A 23227-nucleotide genomic window follows, 5' to 3' on the forward strand; every position below is an offset into this window, starting at 1 on the left:
TCGATTCTCAAGAACCAATTTCTGTTGATGGACCTCTTCAAGTCGCGGCTTAGTCGTTATAAGAAGAGTGGGCTTGGTTTTTATCAGATTTCAAAACTTTTCACAGAAAGTTGTTCGTGAAATATGTACTAATGCTTTCTGCACAATTTACTTTTGAAAAAATATTTTTTAATTTTTCTTATTTCTACTTGCAGAGTTTCAATGTTTTTAACAATGTTCTTTTGTTAATATATTTATTTCTTATAAAAGTATTAGTACATATTGCATTAAATGTTTAATGACTAAAATAAGTCTACATATTATATAATACCATTAAAAGACGTCCCATTTATTTCTCAATACTGTATGTGATGCAAACAACGAAAGTAATCAAAATTGGATATCGAATGACAAAAAGGGTGCAACGTATAACCATAAAGAATAAGACGGTATATGACTAAGAAGCTTTCACAAAGAAATGTGGGTGGCCACTACGAACTCAGCATTCTGTGAAGAGGGGAAGCATTAAATGGAGAAGCAAAAGGTAACTTGTATTGAACAGTTACAGGAAGCCTCATAAAAGGTTATTATTTTTTCACATTATCCAAAGAAAAAAAATTCTGCTTGCGAATATGGTTAGAGGTTAGAGGGTTCTTTCTTAAGCACTCAGCTGCTAAGCAACAGTACAGCAGTAAGATGAATAAGCTACAGTGACTATCACTTTACATTGTGTGATAATACTTGTAATGTGATAATAAGTAGACTGGTAGCGGACCATTTCGGAGCCCAATTTCCAGTAAGTGTTGGTACAGTCGAGAGGATTTCGGTCACTTAAATGGCTGCGCATTCTACCAGCCGTTAATGTCTTAATGTAAGCTTTCGTTGTCTATAAAAAACAGAACGAAGTTATTTCCAAAACCCAAGCACATTCTGGGCTAATGTGAGACATATTGAACTAAATAATATTATATTTGAGAGCTTTCCCAAATGTTTTATAAGGTTTAACGTAGCCTTTGGAAATGGAAGTAGGCTGTACTTACCTAAGGCATGACACTGTAGAATTTTCGTGCGACCTTCACTCACTATCGAACCTGATGACGATGGTTGTGTGGTAAAGCGTGGCGCTTGCAGTTGTGGGCCGTCTGAAAACATAAAAGAAAGGTAAAAATTAATTACATAGATATTCAAGTTTAGTTCCGAAAAAGGTACTAGTAAAATCTGCGAAAAAAAATTTCATAATAATGTATGTATCGTTCTCGACCTTCATCAATATTTGGATTTCGAGAACACTTTCTGGTAAAAACCCTGACACATTTTCAAGTAGATTAACGCATTTTTCAATAACCTAAAAGCCTTATCCTGGTCTCTACGAACAATATATAATAGCTACTTGCAAATATATTTTCTACGATAGAAGCTTTTATGAAATAATATCTAAATATTTTCACAAAGGTTATATGGGTTATACGGATTTTTTTCCATCGTCAAAGCATATTTAAAAATTCTAAATTTTATACAAAGAGTTACGGAACTTTTAGTGTCTTCATATATCAGTCAAAATTTTTCATTTTGTTTGGATTTATGTTAAAAGTTAAAAAAACCTTGCCGTAAAACCAAATAATATAGAAAATAATTCTACCAAAAGCTTCTTATGAAATTTGTATCACAAGAACGCATGGAAAAGAAATAAGCTATAGATAACACATGAAAGAGGTGAAATTCGTAAGAGACATAATAATTATGTATAAATAAAAATATGAAAAATATTGTTAAAAACATCAAATGAAACTTAATACGAAACCACAAGGGCTACTGGTGTGAGAAACGAGACGACCGAAGTTGAAAGTGACGCATGCGTGCCGCCACACGTTACAAAAAGTTGTTTCTCGTTTGTAACCACACAGCAAAACGCTGGCCGCGTTTAAACGTCACACAAGCTATCAAAGATAACATATACAATATGTGTGCATTAGGGTGTTTTTTTTTGTTTGAACTATTAATTTTTTCAGTCCCGTCACGAAATTTCCTTGGAAATACCCTAAAAAAATTCTCTGAAAATTTTAGCCCTTAATATTAACATTAAGAACTGGACCAAGGCATCTAAAAACTTTCCATAGAAAATACACTATAATCGTGATTTTTTAACTTTAAATTCCTACAGATCAGAGGTATTTTATGGCATCGCTTTGACTTTAGACGCATATTTCTCAGAATTGTTCACTCTACAATAGTGCTCAGTGCAACAAAGTCGTTACTTACACCGGCGAGGTAGTACAGGGCTCTAAGCCTGATTTGTCCATGAAATTCGCATTTTTTTGTATATACATATCTCGTAAATGACAAGATTTTTATTACATATTATGAAAATTCTATAAAGCCTTACTTAAAAAGCTGAATATCTCGAGAGGTATTAATGATAGCGATTTTGACCTCATACCTTTTTTGTAGCAAATAAAATTTCCTACAAGTTTGTGATGAACATTTTTTCTATAGCTCTTGTCGTTTTGAGATATATAAAAAAAAATCGAATTTCGTGGAAAAATCAGGTTTAAAGCCCCGTACTACCTCACCGGTGTGAGTTACGACTTTGTTGCACTGGACACTTTTGTAGAACAATTCTGAGAAATATGCGTCTAAAGTAAAAGCGATGCCATAAAATACTTCTGATCTGTAGAATTTAAAGATAAAAACTCACGATTGTAGTGCATTTTCTATGGAAAATTTTTACATCCCTTGGTCCAGTTCTTAATGCTAATATTAAGGGCTAAAATTTTCAGGGAATTTTTTTTAGGGTGTTTCCAAGGAAATTTCGTGACGGGACTGAAAAAAATTAATAGTTCAAAAAACACCCTAGTGTGCGTATATGTGAGAAAGGGTATATCGATAAGTAGAAGCAACACAGCTACTATAGCGGTTAAACTCTTTATAACCGCAATTTTTAAATATAAATTGTCTAATCAGTCGTTAGCGACTTAAAACAAGAATGTAGCAAAGGCTATGTACACACATCCACCAATCCCGATTGGAACACCATGTAATTTATACATATTATAAAAGACTTAGGTGCTTGGTAGTTTTAAGTAATGCAACTGAGGTAAACAACATGCAATCAACTGTGAAGTGTCACGCACAGTGACACCATTCTTACAGAACACTCAAGAGCATAGTAAGAAGTGGAGGAAAAAGCTAAATTCTAGTGCAGCAAAAACAAAAAATGTTCTTAAGACAAAACATCAGCTGCACACGTTTCCCATTTAATGCTTGTATTATCTTACATTATGCTTGTTCCCATAAGATGGGAATTGAGAATATGAGTATGTAACAAATGGAGCGGTATCGGCTCTTTTCTCACTTCGCTTTAATGAGTATGAGACCCCTATGAGATGTAGAAAAAAGATATGTATATTTGTATTGCCACCAATCTCTTAAGCTAGGAGCAGCTTATCGCAGTTAAAGTGGCACAGATAAGAAATGTACATATACTTTTAAAATATATACATACATACATGTTATTATATCCGTTATTTTTTCAAACAAACGATGAAATTTTTTTGAGACCCATTCATTATACCATATTAGACCGAAAAGACCACGCCGTAGCCAAGTGTACACGAAGACCGTAGAGAGTCGATTCGGCGCCGTTGGCTGATGTACGAAATAACTTCCCGCATTTTACGTCGAGATCTTAAATTGAAAGAGTACAAAAAACAGTTTGTGCAAGAATTGAAGCCGCTCGACCTTTCAAAGCGACATCGCTTCGTTCTATGGGCTCCTGAGTTTCAAGAAGATCCGACGTTTTCGAGCTACATTTTGTACAGCGATGAGGCCCATTTCTGGCTCAATAGGCATGTAAACAAGCTAAGGGGCTGACCGCAATGATATTTAAGTTGATAATGATTATATACGAGATATGAGAAAACGTAAATACTTCTGGGTTTCAAGGACTAGTAAAGGCGATTTACGTTAAATAATAATGATAGATGAACACCATAGTCGCTTACAATAAAAATATACGAACACTCTACAGAATGTCTCTACCTAACTTTAAGAATATCTCCCAATTTAAGAAAGGTGATATATATTCGTACTTGTGTCATGGTAGATTGTTGGACGCTTGCCACCAGCCGCAAGATCACAATATGTAATTGTTAAAGTAGTGTTGCATACTTTGGTCCATTTTAAGATAAGATTATGGGAATAAACGTGTGCACGCTTAATTTTATGGGATTTGTGTATGTTCATTAATACTTTTGGGATAGAGAACATCATTAACTGCAATTTAAATTCAAGATTTGACAAGTGAATTTATTTCAGCGGGAGCCCTCTAAGAAATATATACATACGAGTAGTTTATGCTGCTTTAAATTCTATACTGCGGTATGTTGGCAAATTATAGATCTTTAGAAGGAAAAAATATATAATAAATTGCCAATATACGTATATTATTATTGAGATATATGTATTATAGGAAACTAGAATAAAATAAAGTATAAGCTAAAAGAAATCTCTATTATTAGGGTTTGTGCAAAAGGTCGAACTTATAAAAAAACAAGTAAGGAAGGGCTAAGTTCGGGTGTCACCGAACATTTTATACTCTCGCATGATAAAGTGATAATCTAGATTTCATTATCAGTCAATTACATATTTTTCAAATACCGTATTTGTGTAAAGTTTTATTCCGCTATCATCATTGGTTCCTAATGTATATACTCGTATTATACAGAAAAGGCATCAGATGGAATTCAAAATAGCGTTATATTGGAAGAAGGCGTGGTTGTGAACCGATTTTACCCATATTTCGTACATGTCATCAGGGTGTTAAGAAAATATTATATACCGAATTTCATTGAAATCGGTCTAGTAGTTCCTGAGATATGGTTTTTGGTCCATAAGTGGGCAAAGCCACGCCCATTTTCAATTATTAAAAAAAGCCTGGGTGCAGCTTTCTTCTGCAATTTTTTCCGTAAAATTTAGTGTTTCTGACGTTTTTTGTTAGTCGGTTAACGCACTTTTAGTGATTTTCAATATAACCTTTGTATGGGAGGTGGGCGTGGTTATTATCCGATTTCTTCCATTTTTGAACTGTACATGGAAATGCCTGAAGAAAACGACTCTGTAGAGTTTGGTTGACATAGCTATAGTAGTTTCCGAGATATGTACAAAAAACTTAGTAGGGGGCGGGGCCACCCCCACTTTTCCAAAAAAAATTGCGTCCAAATATGCCCTTCCCTAATGTGATCCTTTGTGCCAAATTTCACTTTAATATCTTTATTCATGGCTTAGTTATGACACTTTATAGGTTTTCGGTTTCCGCCATTTTGTGGGCGTGGCAGTGGGCCGATTTTGCCCATCTTCGAACTTAACTTTCTTATGGAGCCAAGTTTCATCATGATATCTCAATTTTTACTCAAGTTACAGCTTGCACGGACGGACGGACGGACAGACGGACGGACAGACAGACATCCGGATTTCGACTCTACTCGTCACCCTGATCACTTTGGTATATATAAACCTATATCTGACTCTTTTAGTTTTAGGACTTACAAACAACCGTTATGTGAACAAAACTATAATACTCTCCTTAGCAACATTGTTGCGAGAGTATAAAAATGTATTAAGCAATTTCTTTTCCTACAGGGATATTTGACTAAATCTATTTCAGGTATGGAAGTAAAACGCAAATGCAGTGTTTTAGGCATTAAATAACGTGCGAGCACGCTTTATCATTATTGCAACAGACGGCACATTTTTCTTAAATGTAATGAATTTGGGGAAATTTTCACTGCGGCGAGGAATGTGTAATCATCAAATATGAACTTAAGAGGATTAAAGTCACACCCTGTTCGTCTGGATACCCCAAAATGTGTCACAATTGAAAACCACATAATACTCTCATGCTTGCGCTTTTAGGGAAACATTTAACATTATTTCGTGGTTTTGACATACTCATTAAGTAAATGTATAGAATTATGTATTGTTTCAAACTCATTAACATAAAAAATAGTGGATTATAATATACATATGTTTACAAATTTCTTTGTGAAGTTCGAAGAGTGAAAAGTTGGTATACATACATATATTGTGTAGTCGAAAAAGTCTTCGTATTTTGCAGTCGAATATCTCCAGTGCTACCAATCACATTGTGTCATACCATATAGTGTTGGAAAGGTAAGATTTTAACCTTAATTTAACCGAAAAAAATTTGGGGAGTTGAAATAAAGTTACAAGTGTTCAAAGATAAGTGAAAATAACGAAGAAATTCGCTATAGTTTGAAATTTTTTAATAAAAAAGAAAAAAATCCACACAAGTCACCAACGAAATGTGTGAAGTTTACGGACACGATGCTATATCAGTTCGTGTAGCAAAACAGTGGTTCGCTCACTTCTGTTCTGGAAATTTCGATTTAAACTGATAGACTAATGTCTCTTGCCCAAAAATGGCAAAAAGTGGTCGACCAAAATGATACATACAGGGTGCTTTCCAAAGTAAACAGGACTTTTTGAATCTAGCACCCCCTGGTGACGCCATCTACATATATGTCGACTGGTGCGTTAGAATCTGCTACATATATCGATTGTCCAGTGAGAATTTCATGATATTTCATTGATTGGAAGTGAAGTTATTGCGTTTTAAGTGTCGGTAAGTTTGTGTTATCGGTGCAAAAATGAGCTTCGGACAAAGAGCCAACACTAAATTTTATTTTTAACTTGGTAAAACTTTTACCGAAATGTTTCAATTGATGAAACAAGTTTATGGCGATGATTGCCTATCCCGTAGCAGAGTGCACGAGTGGTTTCAACGTTTTCAAAGTGGTCGGAGGACATAAATGGCGATCAACATGTGGGCCAATCAAACTCCGTGATCACCAGAAATTCCATCGAAACTGTGCTTGAATTCATCAAGAATCAGCCGAAATCATCATTGAAATTTATGGAAAGAGAATTGAACATCTCCAAAACATCGATTTATCGCATTTTGACCGAACATTTGGGCTTGCGAAAAGTGTGTGCACGGTTTGTTCCGAACAAATAGAGAACGTAGAGGCCATTCAAAAGGCTTGCACCGGCATACTGGCAAAAAGCTGTATTGAAGCAGAAGGAGACTATTTTGCATAAAATAAATTGAGTTTGCCGAAAAAAACATTTGTTCTGTTTTTTTAAGTCATGTTTACTTTGCACCTTGTATTTATTAGTATAAATATAATATAAATAAGTTGAAGTTTGATTAGAAATACGAAAAGACTTTTTCGACTACCCAAAATTTTAAGCCAGTTTTTAGAAATATTGTTGATCCTCAATAGCATATACCATTAATTTAACCAATAACCATTGAGATGGCTGTGAGCGATTTAAAATATATAGAATAATTTGTATATCTCTTCAAAAAAGTTTAATCAAATACAAAATGCAATCCTACCCCATTTGCTATGGTAACAGTCGTTAGTAGACAGTTTTTAAGGTGCTTTGCAGTATCCTGACATTAATTTACCACATCCATAAAGAATTTTCCACCCCGACTGTTAACTCCAGATCTATCTACTCAAACAAATACACAATATATAGAAATATTTTCATTGATTGGCTAACAGCTTTTATCGAACCTTTACGTTAGTAAGGAAATAAGAAACCCAATAAAAAATTGTTAAGCAACGGAAACAATCAAGTGATAATAAAAAAATAATTGATGTGTAACCACCACCAATTAGCTTTCTGGTTGACTGGGGGTTGATGATTGCTATGGTTAGTTTTTTGGTTCCTCAACACTTTTCAGTCACAAGCCAAGAACTAACATTTATTTCGATGTATTCAAAAAGCGAGAAATATTTAAAGAATGTTTTGAATAATTTGAAGGGAATGGTATATTAATGTTCAAAGCTGTGTTGGTATTTAGATAAAATATAAAAACAAAATTTCTGCTTCTAGAAATGCTTGCATAAATATTATAAAATTACAGTTTAGCTTTTAGACTTTAAATGCTGTGAGTGAATTAGTCTCTGCCAAATTTCTGCACTCTCTCAACTGATCTCCAGTAGTGCGACGAAATACCGCAACGTATTTCTGCAGCTTTTGGTTGATAACTGACTTTTTAACATTGCCCACATATCATTTTACGTGCACATATTGTTGTCAGTAACGATAAAGTTGTAGGAAAGTTTTTGAATATTTGACACATCAAACTTTTTGAGTACCACAATGCCAAAAATTTTGAATTTTTGCGGAATGGAAATACAAAAGATTCACAAAATTACCATAAATCATAAAGGTTCTAAAATTCCACTAGTTTTCTAATAGGTATATGGTTTTAATAATAATAATTTGTACTCGCGTTGTATAAGAGCCATATAAGAGCCGCTGTATAATGTTAAAAAAATACGATTTAAATCTTAAACAAGAAAAACGGCGTTAACTGCGACTATATCGAAGCTAATACCCGTCAAAGGTGCATTTTTTATAACATTAGAGAGAATAAAAAAATCCATATGTTGATTTTGATGGGTGAGTTTGTTACCTGATCTGAAGATTGAAGCGTTACCAAGACAGAAGAAAATATGCCGAATTTCGTGAAGATAATTTCTTAAATAAAAAATCAAAAAATGAGTGACTTGTTCTAGTATATATAGACGAGCATGGCTAAATCAACTCAGATCAAACTTCGTGGAAGTCTTAATATACCTTGTTTAGGCTTTAAAAAATTATTCTTAACCATTTTTGTACCTACTTGACTCAGTATTTACTTTAGTATAGAGGATGCATCAAAGATAGACACCAGCAAAGAGACATAATTTTAGTTTTCTACGACAAAGGCAAACGTGATGTGTACCACACGAGTCAAGGAGTCTTATGAACCGAATTTTCATCTTAAAATCGCTGCTGAATCCCTATAAAATTGATTCGTTTCTGAAGCAGTTACTGGTGATGAAAGGTTGTGGTTGAAATACGGTGAGGCTGCGCAAACGGTGACCAAACCAGGATTGACGATCTATGTGTTTGGTTAGATTGGCAGGGAGCTGCTTCCCTACGGCTACACTCTGAACAGTGCATACATGTTTCACCATTTTCCATTTTATTCAAAAATTAATGCATTTATTTTTACTCGACTTTTAATAAATATATATGGCTTTTATGATATTCATTTTTAAAGATGAAACTCTGTTCCTTATTCTCATGCATATAACTAAAAAATTATAATCAACGCTGTCATCATCAAAAATTTGTCCTTAACTGTGTATTTAATTGACCAAAAACTATATTAAACTGTACAAATATACATATATTATCATTTAAGAAATTACTTGCATACAAACTACACACTTGTCCTGTGACTGACAAACAGGATCTTTAGCATTCAAAAATTAAGCAGAAATGCCCACACTTACATTTATAAATCAAAGCCAAGGCCCCACCATAAATGATTTATGAATGGTGTTGACGCCATCATTTACCTTAAACCTTTACAATCAAAATGCAATACGCAGCAAAAGAATAATTTTATATGTGCAATGCGGCCAGTAGTTACGTGAGGATATGGTAAAAAATAAGCAAAATGTGGATATAGTAAAAGGGTGTTTAAAGTATTTAAATGCAATTTAGCAGTTATTACAGAGGATATTACATAGTTATTTATTATAGAGAATATACATACTTGTATGTATGTATAGGTACAGAACTCTAACATGTGTTTGCTGGAAATTAACTTTTAATGGAGGTACTCCATGCATAAATGTGTATAGTATAAGCAGCCGAGTGTTTCTCGAAAATCAATAATACTTAACGACGAAGATTTTTGACTTTTGCATTTCTTGTCGCCTTCAATCTGCAGACAGTCTGCTATGTTCCCTATGCCCCTCATTTTTGCTGATGGCCACTTTATATGCTCCTCCATGACTCTTTGACTGCATTTTCAACTGTGTATGCTTCTTACTTTTCGTGCCAAGAATTTAAATTCATTTTTATTTCACTTTATTCTGTGACGTTGAATAAGTATATACATAAGTAAGTTCTCCATATAATAGTTGCAGTATTAGCCTGTGTCTCTTTTGTTGACACGAGATCCTCTGTTGGCTACTTTTATTTTAATTGGCTTCGCTATATCTTATATGTATGTACATAGTTGAAAAAGGAGACACTGCTACAAACACAACCTTGGATTAGAGTAGCGCCATAGGTAGGCACCTGGTAGTCAGCTAATATATTTACCATACATATACATATGTAAGTATATTTTATTGTAGTGGATATTCTACTCAAATATATGGATTAAATATAGTCGTAAAATGAACTTTATAATTGAACAATTAAAATTGAATACTTAAATAAAAGAAAACCATCAACATTTCCAAACTTTCACGAACGGTACGCTTTTACAAGTTTTCTAGATATACTTACATACTTATATAGGGTGTCACCAGCTCACTCACTTTCATTTTACGACCATCAGAAATGATTTATTGAGACTTTTATATTTTCATCTGTAACAGCCTTTTTTGGAGGTCTTTGGTTTCATCGTATTCGGTGTTGATATGTTCGGAATATATTTTAAATACTAAAACGAGCGTCGCTCGAAATGCTAAATCCCACGAACCTGCTATGAATGTTATACACTCAATTCTAGTCATTATTATATAAAATATACGAATTTTTATTCCTTCTACAATTAGGCAGTTCCATTAAAATGTTTTTGAAAGATTTTACTTAGTTCTAAATCAGGTCTTCATTGTATTTCCATTTGCATATTACATATTACAGATGTCCAAATGTCAATTTTTTATTAAGTTGTATCTGAAGTACGATAAGGTTATACGGGTTTTATGAGCTTGGCGATTTTCGTTTGTTAAGAAAAAAATAGATCTTAAAATTGTTCGTGATTCCTGGCTAGAAATCATACTGTAACGATGCCCCATCCTTCATATAAGTATGGCTCTGGTGTGACTTTTTTCTATTTTCAAAAGTAAAGACAACCTTAACAAGATAGATAAAACTTTCTGAACGAGCTAAAAACTGCCCCAAAAATGGAGTTTGAGAAGTGTCCCTGGCATAAGCGCATAATAAGGAATGGGTTCTATTTTAAAGGCGACAACATTAATAAATACGATTGAATATTTTTTTTTTCGAAAAACGAAAATTCCCGTTATTTTTTAAACACACCTACGAGGTGGTAGTTTTTATTCCGCTGACAACTCTTTCGCGGCTACCTTAAATATTTGCTTATATGGAAAAAACCTGCAGCGAATTGTTACGCACATATGCATTAGCTTGTAATATGTAGGTGGTTGGTTGGTTTGCTCATATGTTCTCATAGTACTGCTACCAAGTAATTGATTGTTTATATTCAAATCAAAAAAGTGATACGATACTAATAGCAATAGACAAAATTTTATAGTCGCCATTTAAATAACTGGTAATGATATTTTCAAATTTTTAACGGTGTGAATTTTTTCAATTTTTGTCATTACCAATTCTATACATACTAATACGATATGTGTATGAATATGTATGTCGCCGCACTTTTTAATATTCTAATACCGTATTCATATAACATACATACACATATTCATACATAACACAGCAATACGACATTTATAAATGTATTAGTCTAAACAAATATACATATGTATGTAACTACACACGACTAAAGGTGCCAGTTGTCCCATAAGAATTTATAAAATGACAACTGTAATTTACTACCTTTTTCAGAAATATCTTACACACTTTTCAATGCTACAGAACCAAAAACATCTTGCTATGTAAATCTCAGCAAATCCACTCCCACCATACGTAATTCTAAAATTTTCATTAACCATAAAAATATGATAAATAAACAGATGGCGAATGAAATCTAAAAAAATGCATTAGCTACTCAAGGCGGAAGCTGGGTAACAGCAGCAGTTGTTGGAAACAACACCCGCTGGGGTTGTTGATGAGCTACGGCCCTACCACTCGAAAACGTGCACTTATAAAGGCATTAGCATTGTGATTCTGGCTCACATGTATCACTTTCTGTCGCCTTTTAAAGCAGATATGGCGCTTCACCCAAACATTGGTTCCAGCTACACTAAAAATAATATTTTTGGCTTTCTCCGTGTTCGGCGTGGTGTCTACATTACTATGAGTACATATGTATGTTGTTCACTTTACGCCATTTACCCGTAATTATGTTCTCGTGCGCTTATCTGCATTTGTTATATTTCTTTGTTTGTTTAGTTGTCTTGTAAAATCAATTCTTTCTTTCGTCTCGTTACTAGTGGCGGTCACTAGTACCAGATGTTAATGCCTTTCAAAAATAGTTTATAAATAAATTTATGTGTTTCAACCTCGGTTATACGACGACTACGTATATCATATTAGTGCAGCAAAGGCATGCCCCCCATGTTCAGAGAAGTACTTGTAGGGAAACAAACCTGGTCGGTGGGATCAGGGACAGGCGAACTTAACTAAATTGAAATCAATTCATGCTAGTCTGAAGATAGACGCATTTGAATGAGACATTACAGCACTTGAAACAAAAACAAAGATATTTTGAGCATAATAAATGAATAAACTGCTAAGTTAAAAACTTAGTCTGTCTAAACTGTCTGCCTGCTAAGAAATTCTAAAAGCGCCAATTGCAATGATAAATTCCCCAATTGCTGTTTTCGAAGAAAGCATGAACAAACAGCAAACGAACTTCAATATGCAACACATAGTAAATCAATTTCATACCACTGCAATTTCCTAACGGGTAAGTAATTTCCATATGTGGTTTATGCTGCGTGCTCCTTTTATTTCTCATAGACACTTCTGTTTGTTGTTCTTTTCCGCTTTTAGTTCTTTGCTGCAGTAGTTTACATTTATAAAGACTTTGATTTTTTATATGCAACCACAGCACATTTTGCAACATATCTTTGATGTACTGTCTAAACATAAAATTATAAATACAAGTTATATTACCTCTTTGAGGTGTATAACATTCAAGGGGAGAATTAGGCCGCAGCCCAGATTATTACTTTAATGGCAATATAGCAGATTGATTTCTGAATAAAGAGGGCACTTGAGTTCCAAGTGTACTGCTCAGCGATATTTTTTGACGTGGCTCAATCATTTGATAATGTATGGCATGATGGACTCTTATATATAATTAATATAACTTTGCTTTGCCAAAAAACAAGTTGTTCATACCATACCAAACTAATAGGCGGCTTCCAGTTAAACTATAGGAGGTTATCTTAGAGGAGCATCCAATTATGCCTGGAATTCCTCAAGGCAGCTTTTTGGGACTATTCCTATGTCTTATTTCCTGCAGACATTCCAACGAGTGCAAGCGCACTAACCGCAACATTCACTGACGACACCGCTAATTTACACCCTGTCAAGAAAGTATCGGAAATATATATGGAAGACATGCAAATTTTTGATTACTTTGAAGGCGATAAAATAAATTTGGAATATGATTGAAAAATTTTTAGTTTTAGTTATAAATTCCCGATACTTTCTTGACAGAGTTTATGACAAAGCAAGTACCACAAACACACTAGAAAATAACTAATAAATAAATAAATAATCTGCCAGTGTTTTGATGAGCAAAGTTCTATCTACATATACAAGATTCTAAATAATCAATTTAATATTCAGTTATTTGGACTTAAGTTATATATTTTGGATAGATATGTATATGTTTTTTGTATAAGGGGAGTATTGGTATTTATATACTCTCGCAACAAAGTTGCTAAGGAGAGTATTATAGTTTTGTTCAGATAACGGTTGTTTGTAAGTCCTAAAACTAAAAGAGTCAGATATAGGGTTATATATACCAAAGTGATCAGGGTGACGAGTAGAGTTGAAATCCGGATGTCTGTCTGTCCGTCCGTCCGTGCAAGCTGTAACTTGAGTAAAAATTGAGATATCGTCATGAAACTTGGTACACGTATTTATTGGCTCCATAAGAAGGTTAAGTTCGAAGATGGGCAAAATCGGCCCACTTCCACGCCCACAAAATGGCGAAAACCGAAAACCTATAAAGTGTCATAACTAAGCCATAAATAAAGATATTAAAATGAAATTTGGCACAAAGGATCGCATTAGGGAGAGGCATATGTGGACGTAATTTTTTTGGAAAATGGGCGTGGCTCCGCCCCCTACTAAGTTTTTTTGTACATATCTCGGAAACTACTATATCTATGTCAACCAAGCTCTATGGAGTCGTTTCCTTCAGGCATTTCCATATACAGTTCAAAAATGGAAATCGGAGAAATCGGATAATAACCACGCCCACCTCCCATACAAAGGTTATGCTGAAAATCACTAAAAGTGCGTTAACCGACTAACGAAAAACGTCAGAAACACTAAATTTTACTCAAGAAATTGCAGAAGGAAGCTGCACTCAGGTTTTTTTTTTTTAAATTGAAAGTGGGCGTGGCGTCGCTCACTCATGGACCAAAAACCATATCTCAGGAACTACGCTACCGATTTCAATGAAATTAGGTATATACTATTTCCTTAACACCCTGATAATATGTACGAAATATGGGTGAAATCGGTTCACAACCACGTCTTCTTCCAATATAAAGCTTTTTTGAATTCCATCTGATGCCTTCTCTGTATAATATATACATTAGGAACGAATGATGTTAGCGGAATAAAACTTTACACAAATACGGTATTTGAAAAATATGTAAATGGCGGATAATGAAATCTCGATTATCACTTTATCATGCGAGAGTATAAAATGTTCGGTGACACCCGAACTTAGCCCTTCGTTACTTGTTATTTTATTAAATTTTGTTTTAGAGAAATATTTTTGGAATAGCTCTTTTTCAATTTTACTATTTTTTTATAAAATTAAAAAACAAATAAAGAAATTGTTATTAAAATGAATACGGCTTTCACAAAAGAAGTTCAAACGAACGTAGTTATTTCTAAAAGCTTCTGTTATTTTTGTGGTTTTCCTATTTTTTTAAAGAAATTTTATTAAACATTTTTGTTTATAATTATTACAGTTGCGACTGTATTTCAAAAATTTAATTTCGGAAACATCAAAAGTAAAGTTCAAGTGCTGCATTAATATTACACAGGCATATTCTTACATATACTTGTAATATGCTCAAATAGTTTTTTGGCTTCCTACTATAGCAATCTGATTAGCTTGCATGCATTGATTTTATGTCAAAAACATGTGTTACATGTCTATGCATACCTTAAATAATGCTAAATACATATACATATGTATATGTATTTATAACTTGTAGTATAATGTAATATATGTACATATGTGGATGATTAATATTTGGAAATGAAATAGAAATTGAGGGTATGTATCATTGACTTTCTATTTTCACAGTCGATGAATCAAAGTTCTGATTATTGCCAGCTGTAATAGTTTGTATTCAAGTGTTAGAATTTTACAATAAAATTCAAAGCTGTCGTATTGATTTTCATTTTAACGATGAAACTAATTACTGATGTTTGGTTATAAAGTTTACAACGCTAACGATTGCTCTTACTGCTCTACTGGATGTCCGTAATTGGATGTCAACAAGTAATCGTTGATGTAATGTTGATATTTTTTTGAGTAGCACTATATTCGCTAATGCAATCCATTAATTATTCGATGATATTAGTATTACGATATATCAGTGATTTTAATACAAAGTTGTGGTGAACTTTAGTATATTGATACAGTTTAGTTTTTAAATATATATCAAAAGTTCGTTTAATTGCAACCTTTTAATTAAAACAAAAACAAAAATGAAAATGAGCTGCAATGTGAAAAATTCCAATAGTTTTAATACGAATTGTCCATGATTTTCACTTTAATTATATAAAAACATAGAATGACACTGTAGTCACTCAGCTGGGTATAGGATCAACATAATTTTTTTGAGAGATTGAGTTATAAGAAATGTATAGAAGAAGTTAAATGGAAAATTTGAAATGTTTTCTCTCAAATTTCGAATTGGCCTTATTGAAAACATCACATTTTTCGTATTACAGGGATGTATTCTATTATTCTTAAAGACATACATATGCAATTCAGTATGAATGAATAAATTTTGTAGTTTTTTTCTATCCATTTCAAAAGATGCATATTTAACATTAAATATAGCTTATCAAAATATTGACACAAAAAAAAAAAATAATGCTAAAGCTTAAAATGGGCATAATTTATATCAAAAAAGTTTACGTACACTAGCACCCGTCTCATCTTGTACATGCAGGGTTTTTATGAAATTAAAAATAACTCCATAGGTCCCGCAATCACCATACAGTAATCCTTTTCAAAATATCTGTAACATTTTGGAAAATCGTATTCGAAAATATCGAATTTCATCAAAATAAGGCCAAAAAGGTGGATCATGGACTTAGTGGGTCAAAATATCCGGAAATAATACTAGAAATGGAGTGGGGAGCATACATCAATGTCTAGGGACAATAACAGCAACAAATTGTGGGCCAAAAACCGCTAAAACTATTGTAATTACTTTTGATTTATATAAATAATCATTAGTGCACGTAAACTTTTTTGATATAAATTATGCCCATTTTAAGCTTTAGCATTAATTTTTTTTATTTGTGTAAAAAACAATATTTTGATAAGCTAAATTTAATGTTAAATATGCATCTTTTGAAATGGATAGAAAAAAACTACAAAATTTATTCATTTTATAACAAATAAACGTGCCGTAATTTAATAGAACTACATAGGTGTATGTAAACTTTATTGGTCCACTGTATTTATTTTATAAAACGATATTTTTGATGTTCTGGATAAATCACTTCAAATCTATGGTTGCTTTTGAAGTGATGACTTTTCCACCTTGCTAATTTACATTTTTATTCAAATCTTTAATTTGAACCATGAAATTCTTAAATATTAAAAGCTTACATTAGAACATTTATAATTGTGGTTATTCTGCGAAAAGTAAGTTTGAAGTTAAAATTTTTTTTTGAAAACAAATAAACGTATGTGCTCCCTAAATACTTTGTCATCGGTTACGTAAAATGAAAAGAAGATAAATAGAAATTAACAAGAAAACTGGTTTGTTTACATTTTCGACGCACGCAGTTCCCATACCATATAACCATACCTATCAACATACAACCAGTGCAAAGTTTACTCCGGTCTCCGCTAGTGTGTAAAATCACGGAAAATACAAAAAATGTGTTTGGACTTTTAAGCGCTTCTTTTGAAAGTTTAAGTTGTAGACGTGAACATAAATAAAGCAGACAGAACTAGCAAGGAAACAAAAAGTTGAAAACGAGAAATATTTGTTTGTTTACTTTACACTGCATGCCAGTTCATTCACATTCACTGTTTGGATAGTACGTCTCAGGTATGGTTGTTTATACCAAAAATGATTCTTAAGAAAACATTGATTGATTTAGAACACGATATAGAATTTAAAATCTGTCAATTGTTGCCTCCGGTCTATTAATCCTTTGTTAATTACATACAAAAGTCTGACTTTTAGAACGAAAGAGAAACAAAAAAATTTATATAGTAAATTAAATATAAGAGAGAATGTGGTAATTCTATCCAATCATATGTAATATATAATATTGACACTGAATAAAGAGCAAACACGCGGAAGGGAAATATTTTCCAACCTAATATATAACCTCTTTTCGTCTCCTTATTTCGTTATGATAGTCTATTTGTTTATTTGACTTGTCCCACTTTAAGTTTAGAGACACAACAAAAAAAAAAACAATTAGAGAAATGTTTAATTGCATTAATTTATGGTCTCGCTAGAAACATACAGTGTCTTTCCCACGTATTAATTACCATTTAATTTTTTCTCTACTTAAACAAAGGAGTGTTGAAAAAGGGTTGAACAGCGATGAAGCAGCCGAATAGTTTACATATACTTACATACATATGTATGTCGTCAACCAACCGTCGAAATAGAGTCTTTTATTGATTACAATTTAGTACATCTTTTTAAGCAAGGAAACAAAAAAAGTGAGGGTGGCCACATCTGGGCTGAACGTTGGCTGCGGAAACAATGGGATGCCGGCCTTGGTTCATGTTCAAATTTTCTTGGCACACTTAGCACCGTGCTCCGTCACAATGTCATGAACCACAGTCGCACATTGTTGGTGTTTGCCGAGGTCGCAGGTCTTCCCGCACGGTTTTCATCAGCGACCTCTTCCCGGCCCTACAAAAACGCCTGATGCCACCGATTCACACCACTTCTTTCTTAAGAAACTTCTGGGTAAGCCTGCTTGATCATATCAAATGTCTCTGTCGCAGATTTACCGAGTTTCACACAGAATTTAAACGCGAAACTCTGCTCTAACGAACGCTGCATTTTCGGCTTGCACAACTCACAGAAACACGTCGCGCGAAAGTGTTTGTACTGACTCTCCAGGTGCTCGGAGACAACTGACCAGGCGCTCATTCATTAGCTAGGAACGCCCTATACCGAATACTGTTGGTGCGCGCACGCTCCCAAGTACAGTCGCGGTGGAAGAAAATCAGTCCTATTACTTCCCGGATAAACCCTGTAGTGTGTATTGTTTTAACAGCGATTCCAACAAATCGGCAGCTTCTTGGGGAGAAAATGTCGCAAAATTTTAGAATGATATCTCAAAAACTGAGGGGTATACGCCACCATATATATACAGACAGACATGGTTAAACTTATTATTCTAGCTGTTCCACACTTCGTGGCAAACTGTATATCCCGATTCAGGGTATAATAATAATACATATACAGACAATTGTTGCAATTCTATCCAATCATAATGCAGCGCACAATGCTAGTTGGCCACAGTCATCATAATTTAGTGCTTTGCTGGATGAAAAAATATATTTGTTGGGATCAATTGATGAGGGCAGTGATGTGCCTGCAACTGCTACGTCAACTAATTTATCGTTATAAAAACTTGGATGCAGCAAAGTTGCAGGAAGAATTCTAAGTAATGAAAGAGTCAACAATTAACTTCAATTTGCTGTCTATGTATGTTTGAATTTTAATGTGTATGGAAGAATATAAAATATATACTTATGTACATCTACTGCAACTACTTTATTATAAATTTTTACTCAAGCCTCCTTAGTTCAACAGAAAGTTCAAGTAAACGATAAGAATTGCTCAAATAATACATGACCATTCTATGCTTAACATGATTCATCTAAAATTCTGGTACAATATAGTATGACTGCAAGTGGAGAGAGAGATATGTATATACACACGTATCTTGTACTGGAAAAATAAATTATTGCTGCGTTCAACTTGTGTGCATATATAATTAGTTGACCACAGTTAATTTATTGTTTTTGTAGTTGTTGCAAGTTGAAAAATTAGCAGCATTAGGAGCTTGCCACACGCTTTCAGCAAACCTCTAGTTGTTGAGTCAGCTTGAACTTTAACACGGTCACTGTGGTTGCTTTCGGAATGAAACGCTCATAAGCCGAACTGTTTGGAGCACACTGCTCAGTTTTGCTTCTCTTGCTGACTTTTGTGAGTTAGATTGTAGACCATCCTCTCCATCATCATCTTTATAACACTTTCGTTAATCGTCGTTGATGTCTCTTTGTGAGCCGCTGACATAATTTCATATTGTTTTATACATTCCAACGGAATGCGTTGTCACATCTTTGGTGTGAGGTCATTTTAACGGCTTATATATTTAAGCATCTGAGCATCGGATGACAGTCTTGTTTGTGAAGACAAGCGTGCGTATACTTTTGTCTTCAGACCAAGCAAAATGGATGCGCAATGGTAAGATTAGCTGTGATTACTCACGTTTTTTTTGAAATTTGAATTTCAACTTTCGCCATGACTTCCGAGAAATTTATTCAGGAAAATACGAGAGTTTGGGGTAGTATTGACCCGGTTTTATCTATGTATTTTTGCCAGTAACACATACAATTTACCTGTCAGATACTAAGAAAATGTTTCCTGTTGTTTCCCGTTGTGTTATAGAGGAAACTAACATACCAAATTTTGTTGAAAATGGTCGAGAAGGTCCTGAGATATATGATTTTACCTAAAATTGGGCGGTGCTACGCCCATTGCCCAATTTTCACTCTGGCTGGAATAAAGCCTATCATATCATCTCGGGTGTATAACTTTATGTCCCTCTCGTATTTAGTTATTGATTTATTGCACTTTTAGTAGTTTTTAATAGTACCCTTATGTGGGATTAGACGGGGTTATCTTCCGATTTTGTCCTCTTTTATATTGTAGATAGGGATTCTTATAGGATTTTTCTTGAGTAAATTTGGCTATTGCAGATTAAGTGCTGTAGGAAGATCTACATTAAATCTATGTATTAGAGGGAGATGCCACGCTCACTTTTCCAAATTTTTTGCACACAGGCAAACACAAAACTATAATTACTTTTATGATTGCCTTCTATCCAGAACAGCGTATATTACGTTTGACACAAAGGAAACGTCGGATACCGTATAAAGTATATATACAAGGTGCGTTCCAAAGTAAACAGGACTTTTTGAATCTAGCACCCCTGGTGGCGACATCTATATGTCGACTGGTGCGTTAGAATCTGCTCTTTATCGATTGTCCAGTGAAAATTTCATGACATTTCATTGATTAGAAGTGAAGTTATTGCGTTTTAAGTATCAGTGTGAGCTTTGAATAAAGAGCCAGCATTAAATTTTGTTTTAAAACTGGTAAAAATTTTCCTGAAACGTTTCAATTGATGAAACAAGTTTATGACGATGATTGCCTATCCCGTAGCAGAGTGCACGAGTGGTTTCAACGTTTTCAAAGTGGTCGGAGGACATAAATGACGATCAACATGTGGGCCAATCAAAATCCGTGATTACCGGAAATTCCATCAAAACTGTGCGAGAATTCATCAAAAATCAGCCGAAATCATTATTGAAATTCATGGAAATGGAATTGAACATCTCCCAAACATCGATTTATCGCAATTTGACCGAACATTTCGGCTTACGAAAGGTGTGTGCACGGTTTGTTCCGCACAAAAAAATGACTGACGACCAAAAATTGCTCAGAATCCAACATTCGAAGGACATCTTGTGACCGATTATTTGACCAAAAATTACATTTTAACCATTAACCACTCCCCGTATTCACCTGAAATGACACCAAGCGACTTCTTCCTTTTCGAAAAAATGCGTTTGCCCATGAAAGGAAAGCGTAATGCAGATGTAGAGGCCATTCAAAAGGCTTGCACCGGCATTCTGGCGGCCATTCCGGCCAACGAGGTAAAACATTCGTTCGAAATGCTTTTGGGCCGTGCAGAAAGCTGTATTGAAGCAGAAGGAGACTATTTTGCATAAAATAAATTGATTTTGCTGAGAAAACTATCGTTTCTGTTTTTTTTAAGGTCCTGTTTACTTTGGAACGCACTTTGTATATACATATTTGTATAATGGATCAGCGTAATGAGCTAAATCGATTTATTTCCGTCTGCCTGTACGAAATAGCACACATCTTTTCCTCCCCAAGAAACTGCTCAAATGTTGGAACCGCCGATATCGGACTATTATAGCATATGTATATCTGCCATATAAATTGAACGTTAAAAGTTAAGTTCTAGTATGAAGAACTATTTCATTTGACAAGATATTTTCACAAAATTCCGCAAAAATTATTGTAAATTCCTTTACATAATTTATAATTATTCATAAGTCTAGCACACATTACTTGTATTCGTGTTTTTTGCAGTTATGTAATTATTATCAGACCTGAATTCTTATCTCACATGCTGCAGCACTCCCACGCTGCTGTTCACTGTCATGTACGGTGTTCAGTGGATAGCATTTGTCACACATTTTCCTAGCTAAAAGCAGACATAGCGGTAATTGTGCTACTAAACGAGTGTTACAAGCGTACAGTTAATTAAAATGGAAGAAACAATTACTACAATTATACAGGCTGGCTTCTGGCATATTTCAGATGCGTGAGCGTATGTACATTCGTGTATACATACAAATGAATGTACATTCTACAACATAAACTTACCACAACCCAAATTAGGAAAGCCTTTCAATCAAGATGAACACTTTCTGATAACGCGAATACTGCTATCGCACTATTTTTTCAGATGCATTAAAGGAGAAGAAAGCTACGCTACAGCATATGTATGTATACTTCTATTCGGTGGAGAAACGAATGTATGCTATAGTCGTCCGATAGCGTCGATTGTAACAAAAAATGTGACGCTTCTTGGGGAGAATAGGAGGTTCTGTTACAATTCCTGGCCATTATAAAACTATATCAATGAATGAATATTATTAAAAAATGCATATATTAAAACACGATCTACAAAATGTTATACGAAATGGGCACTTTTTGCTTTCACACAAGCCCTCAAACGATGCTCAAACCAAAGGATTTTGAAACTCTTTAAATTCCTATGAGGCATTTTACAGGTTACGTTGCCACAAACTGTGGTTCATTGGATACAAATCTGGACTTTCAGACGGACGACATGTCTAAATCGATTCAGCTCGTCTTACTTATATACTCTATGGGGGTTTCGACGATTCCTTCAAGGTGTTCCAAATTTCGTTGCAAACTAATTATAGCCTGTTCTGGATATGTTTATTTAAGCCACATAATTTGGCTTAAAAAGTATTTTGGTACACGTAAATTGCTTCCAGCTATTTGTTAAATGTGAAAAAAAGGGCTTTTAGTGCATTCACCCACATTTTAACGAAACTAAACTCTACTTCGACTTGCATTCGGCATATATTTTTATATATTGAGCACACAAAACCACAACAATGCCTAAATCGAATGAGCAACATATCGGAAACACTGCACAACACAAATCAACTGACTGACTTTTTATGCTTAAAAAATGCCAAAGCACTTTGAATGACCTCAAACAAATGTGCGGGCAAATTTTTTCCGCAGCCCAGTCAGCTCTAAAGGAACATCGAACAATAGCAGCCGAAGAGGCAAAGAAGCGGGTTACACAGCAGCTAGCGCCAGAGTGCAGTGAAAAGCGCAACAACTGGATGCTGCAGCAGTTACAATGCGGCGATTGCAGGTCTTTGATTGCAAACATATGTACGAATACACTTACGATGTTTTAAAAGCTTTTTTGCTGTGTGTTCGAATCTATGAGATTGTTTGTGTGTTTTCTGTATAGCTTTTGGCACACTTTTTCTTGCCGGTAGTTCGGTCGATAAACAAAAGCGATTTGTTTCGATCTTCTTCTATAAGTGGTAGTGAGAACAACAACAATAAAATCACAATACGTCCCTGCCAACATTTGGAAGTGTCTTTTATCGCCAACGCTAAATACGTCACGCTTTAGTCACTTCCGT

General features: G+C 34.2%; 1 protein-coding gene across 11 annotated transcripts in view; it reads right to left on the reverse strand.

Moving 5' to 3' along the window:
- Positions 1-23227, reverse strand: part of LOC120776118 (protein sidekick) — a 123280-nt gene that overhangs the window by 52653 nt on the left and 47400 nt on the right. For all 11 annotated transcript variants that reach the window (XM_040106641.1, XM_040106640.1, XM_040106639.1 and 8 more), the window contains exon 2: positions 1020-1121. In XM_040106641.1, coding sequence (XP_039962575.1) covers positions 1020-1121 — 102 coding nt within the window. The remainder of the gene's footprint in view (positions 1-1019; positions 1122-23227) is intronic.

Source organism: Bactrocera tryoni, chromosome 4 (genome assembly GCF_016617805.1).
Source record: "Bactrocera tryoni isolate S06 chromosome 4, CSIRO_BtryS06_freeze2, whole genome shotgun sequence".
In the NCBI taxonomy this organism is placed as follows: Eukaryota; Metazoa; Arthropoda; class Insecta; order Diptera; family Tephritidae; genus Bactrocera; species Bactrocera tryoni.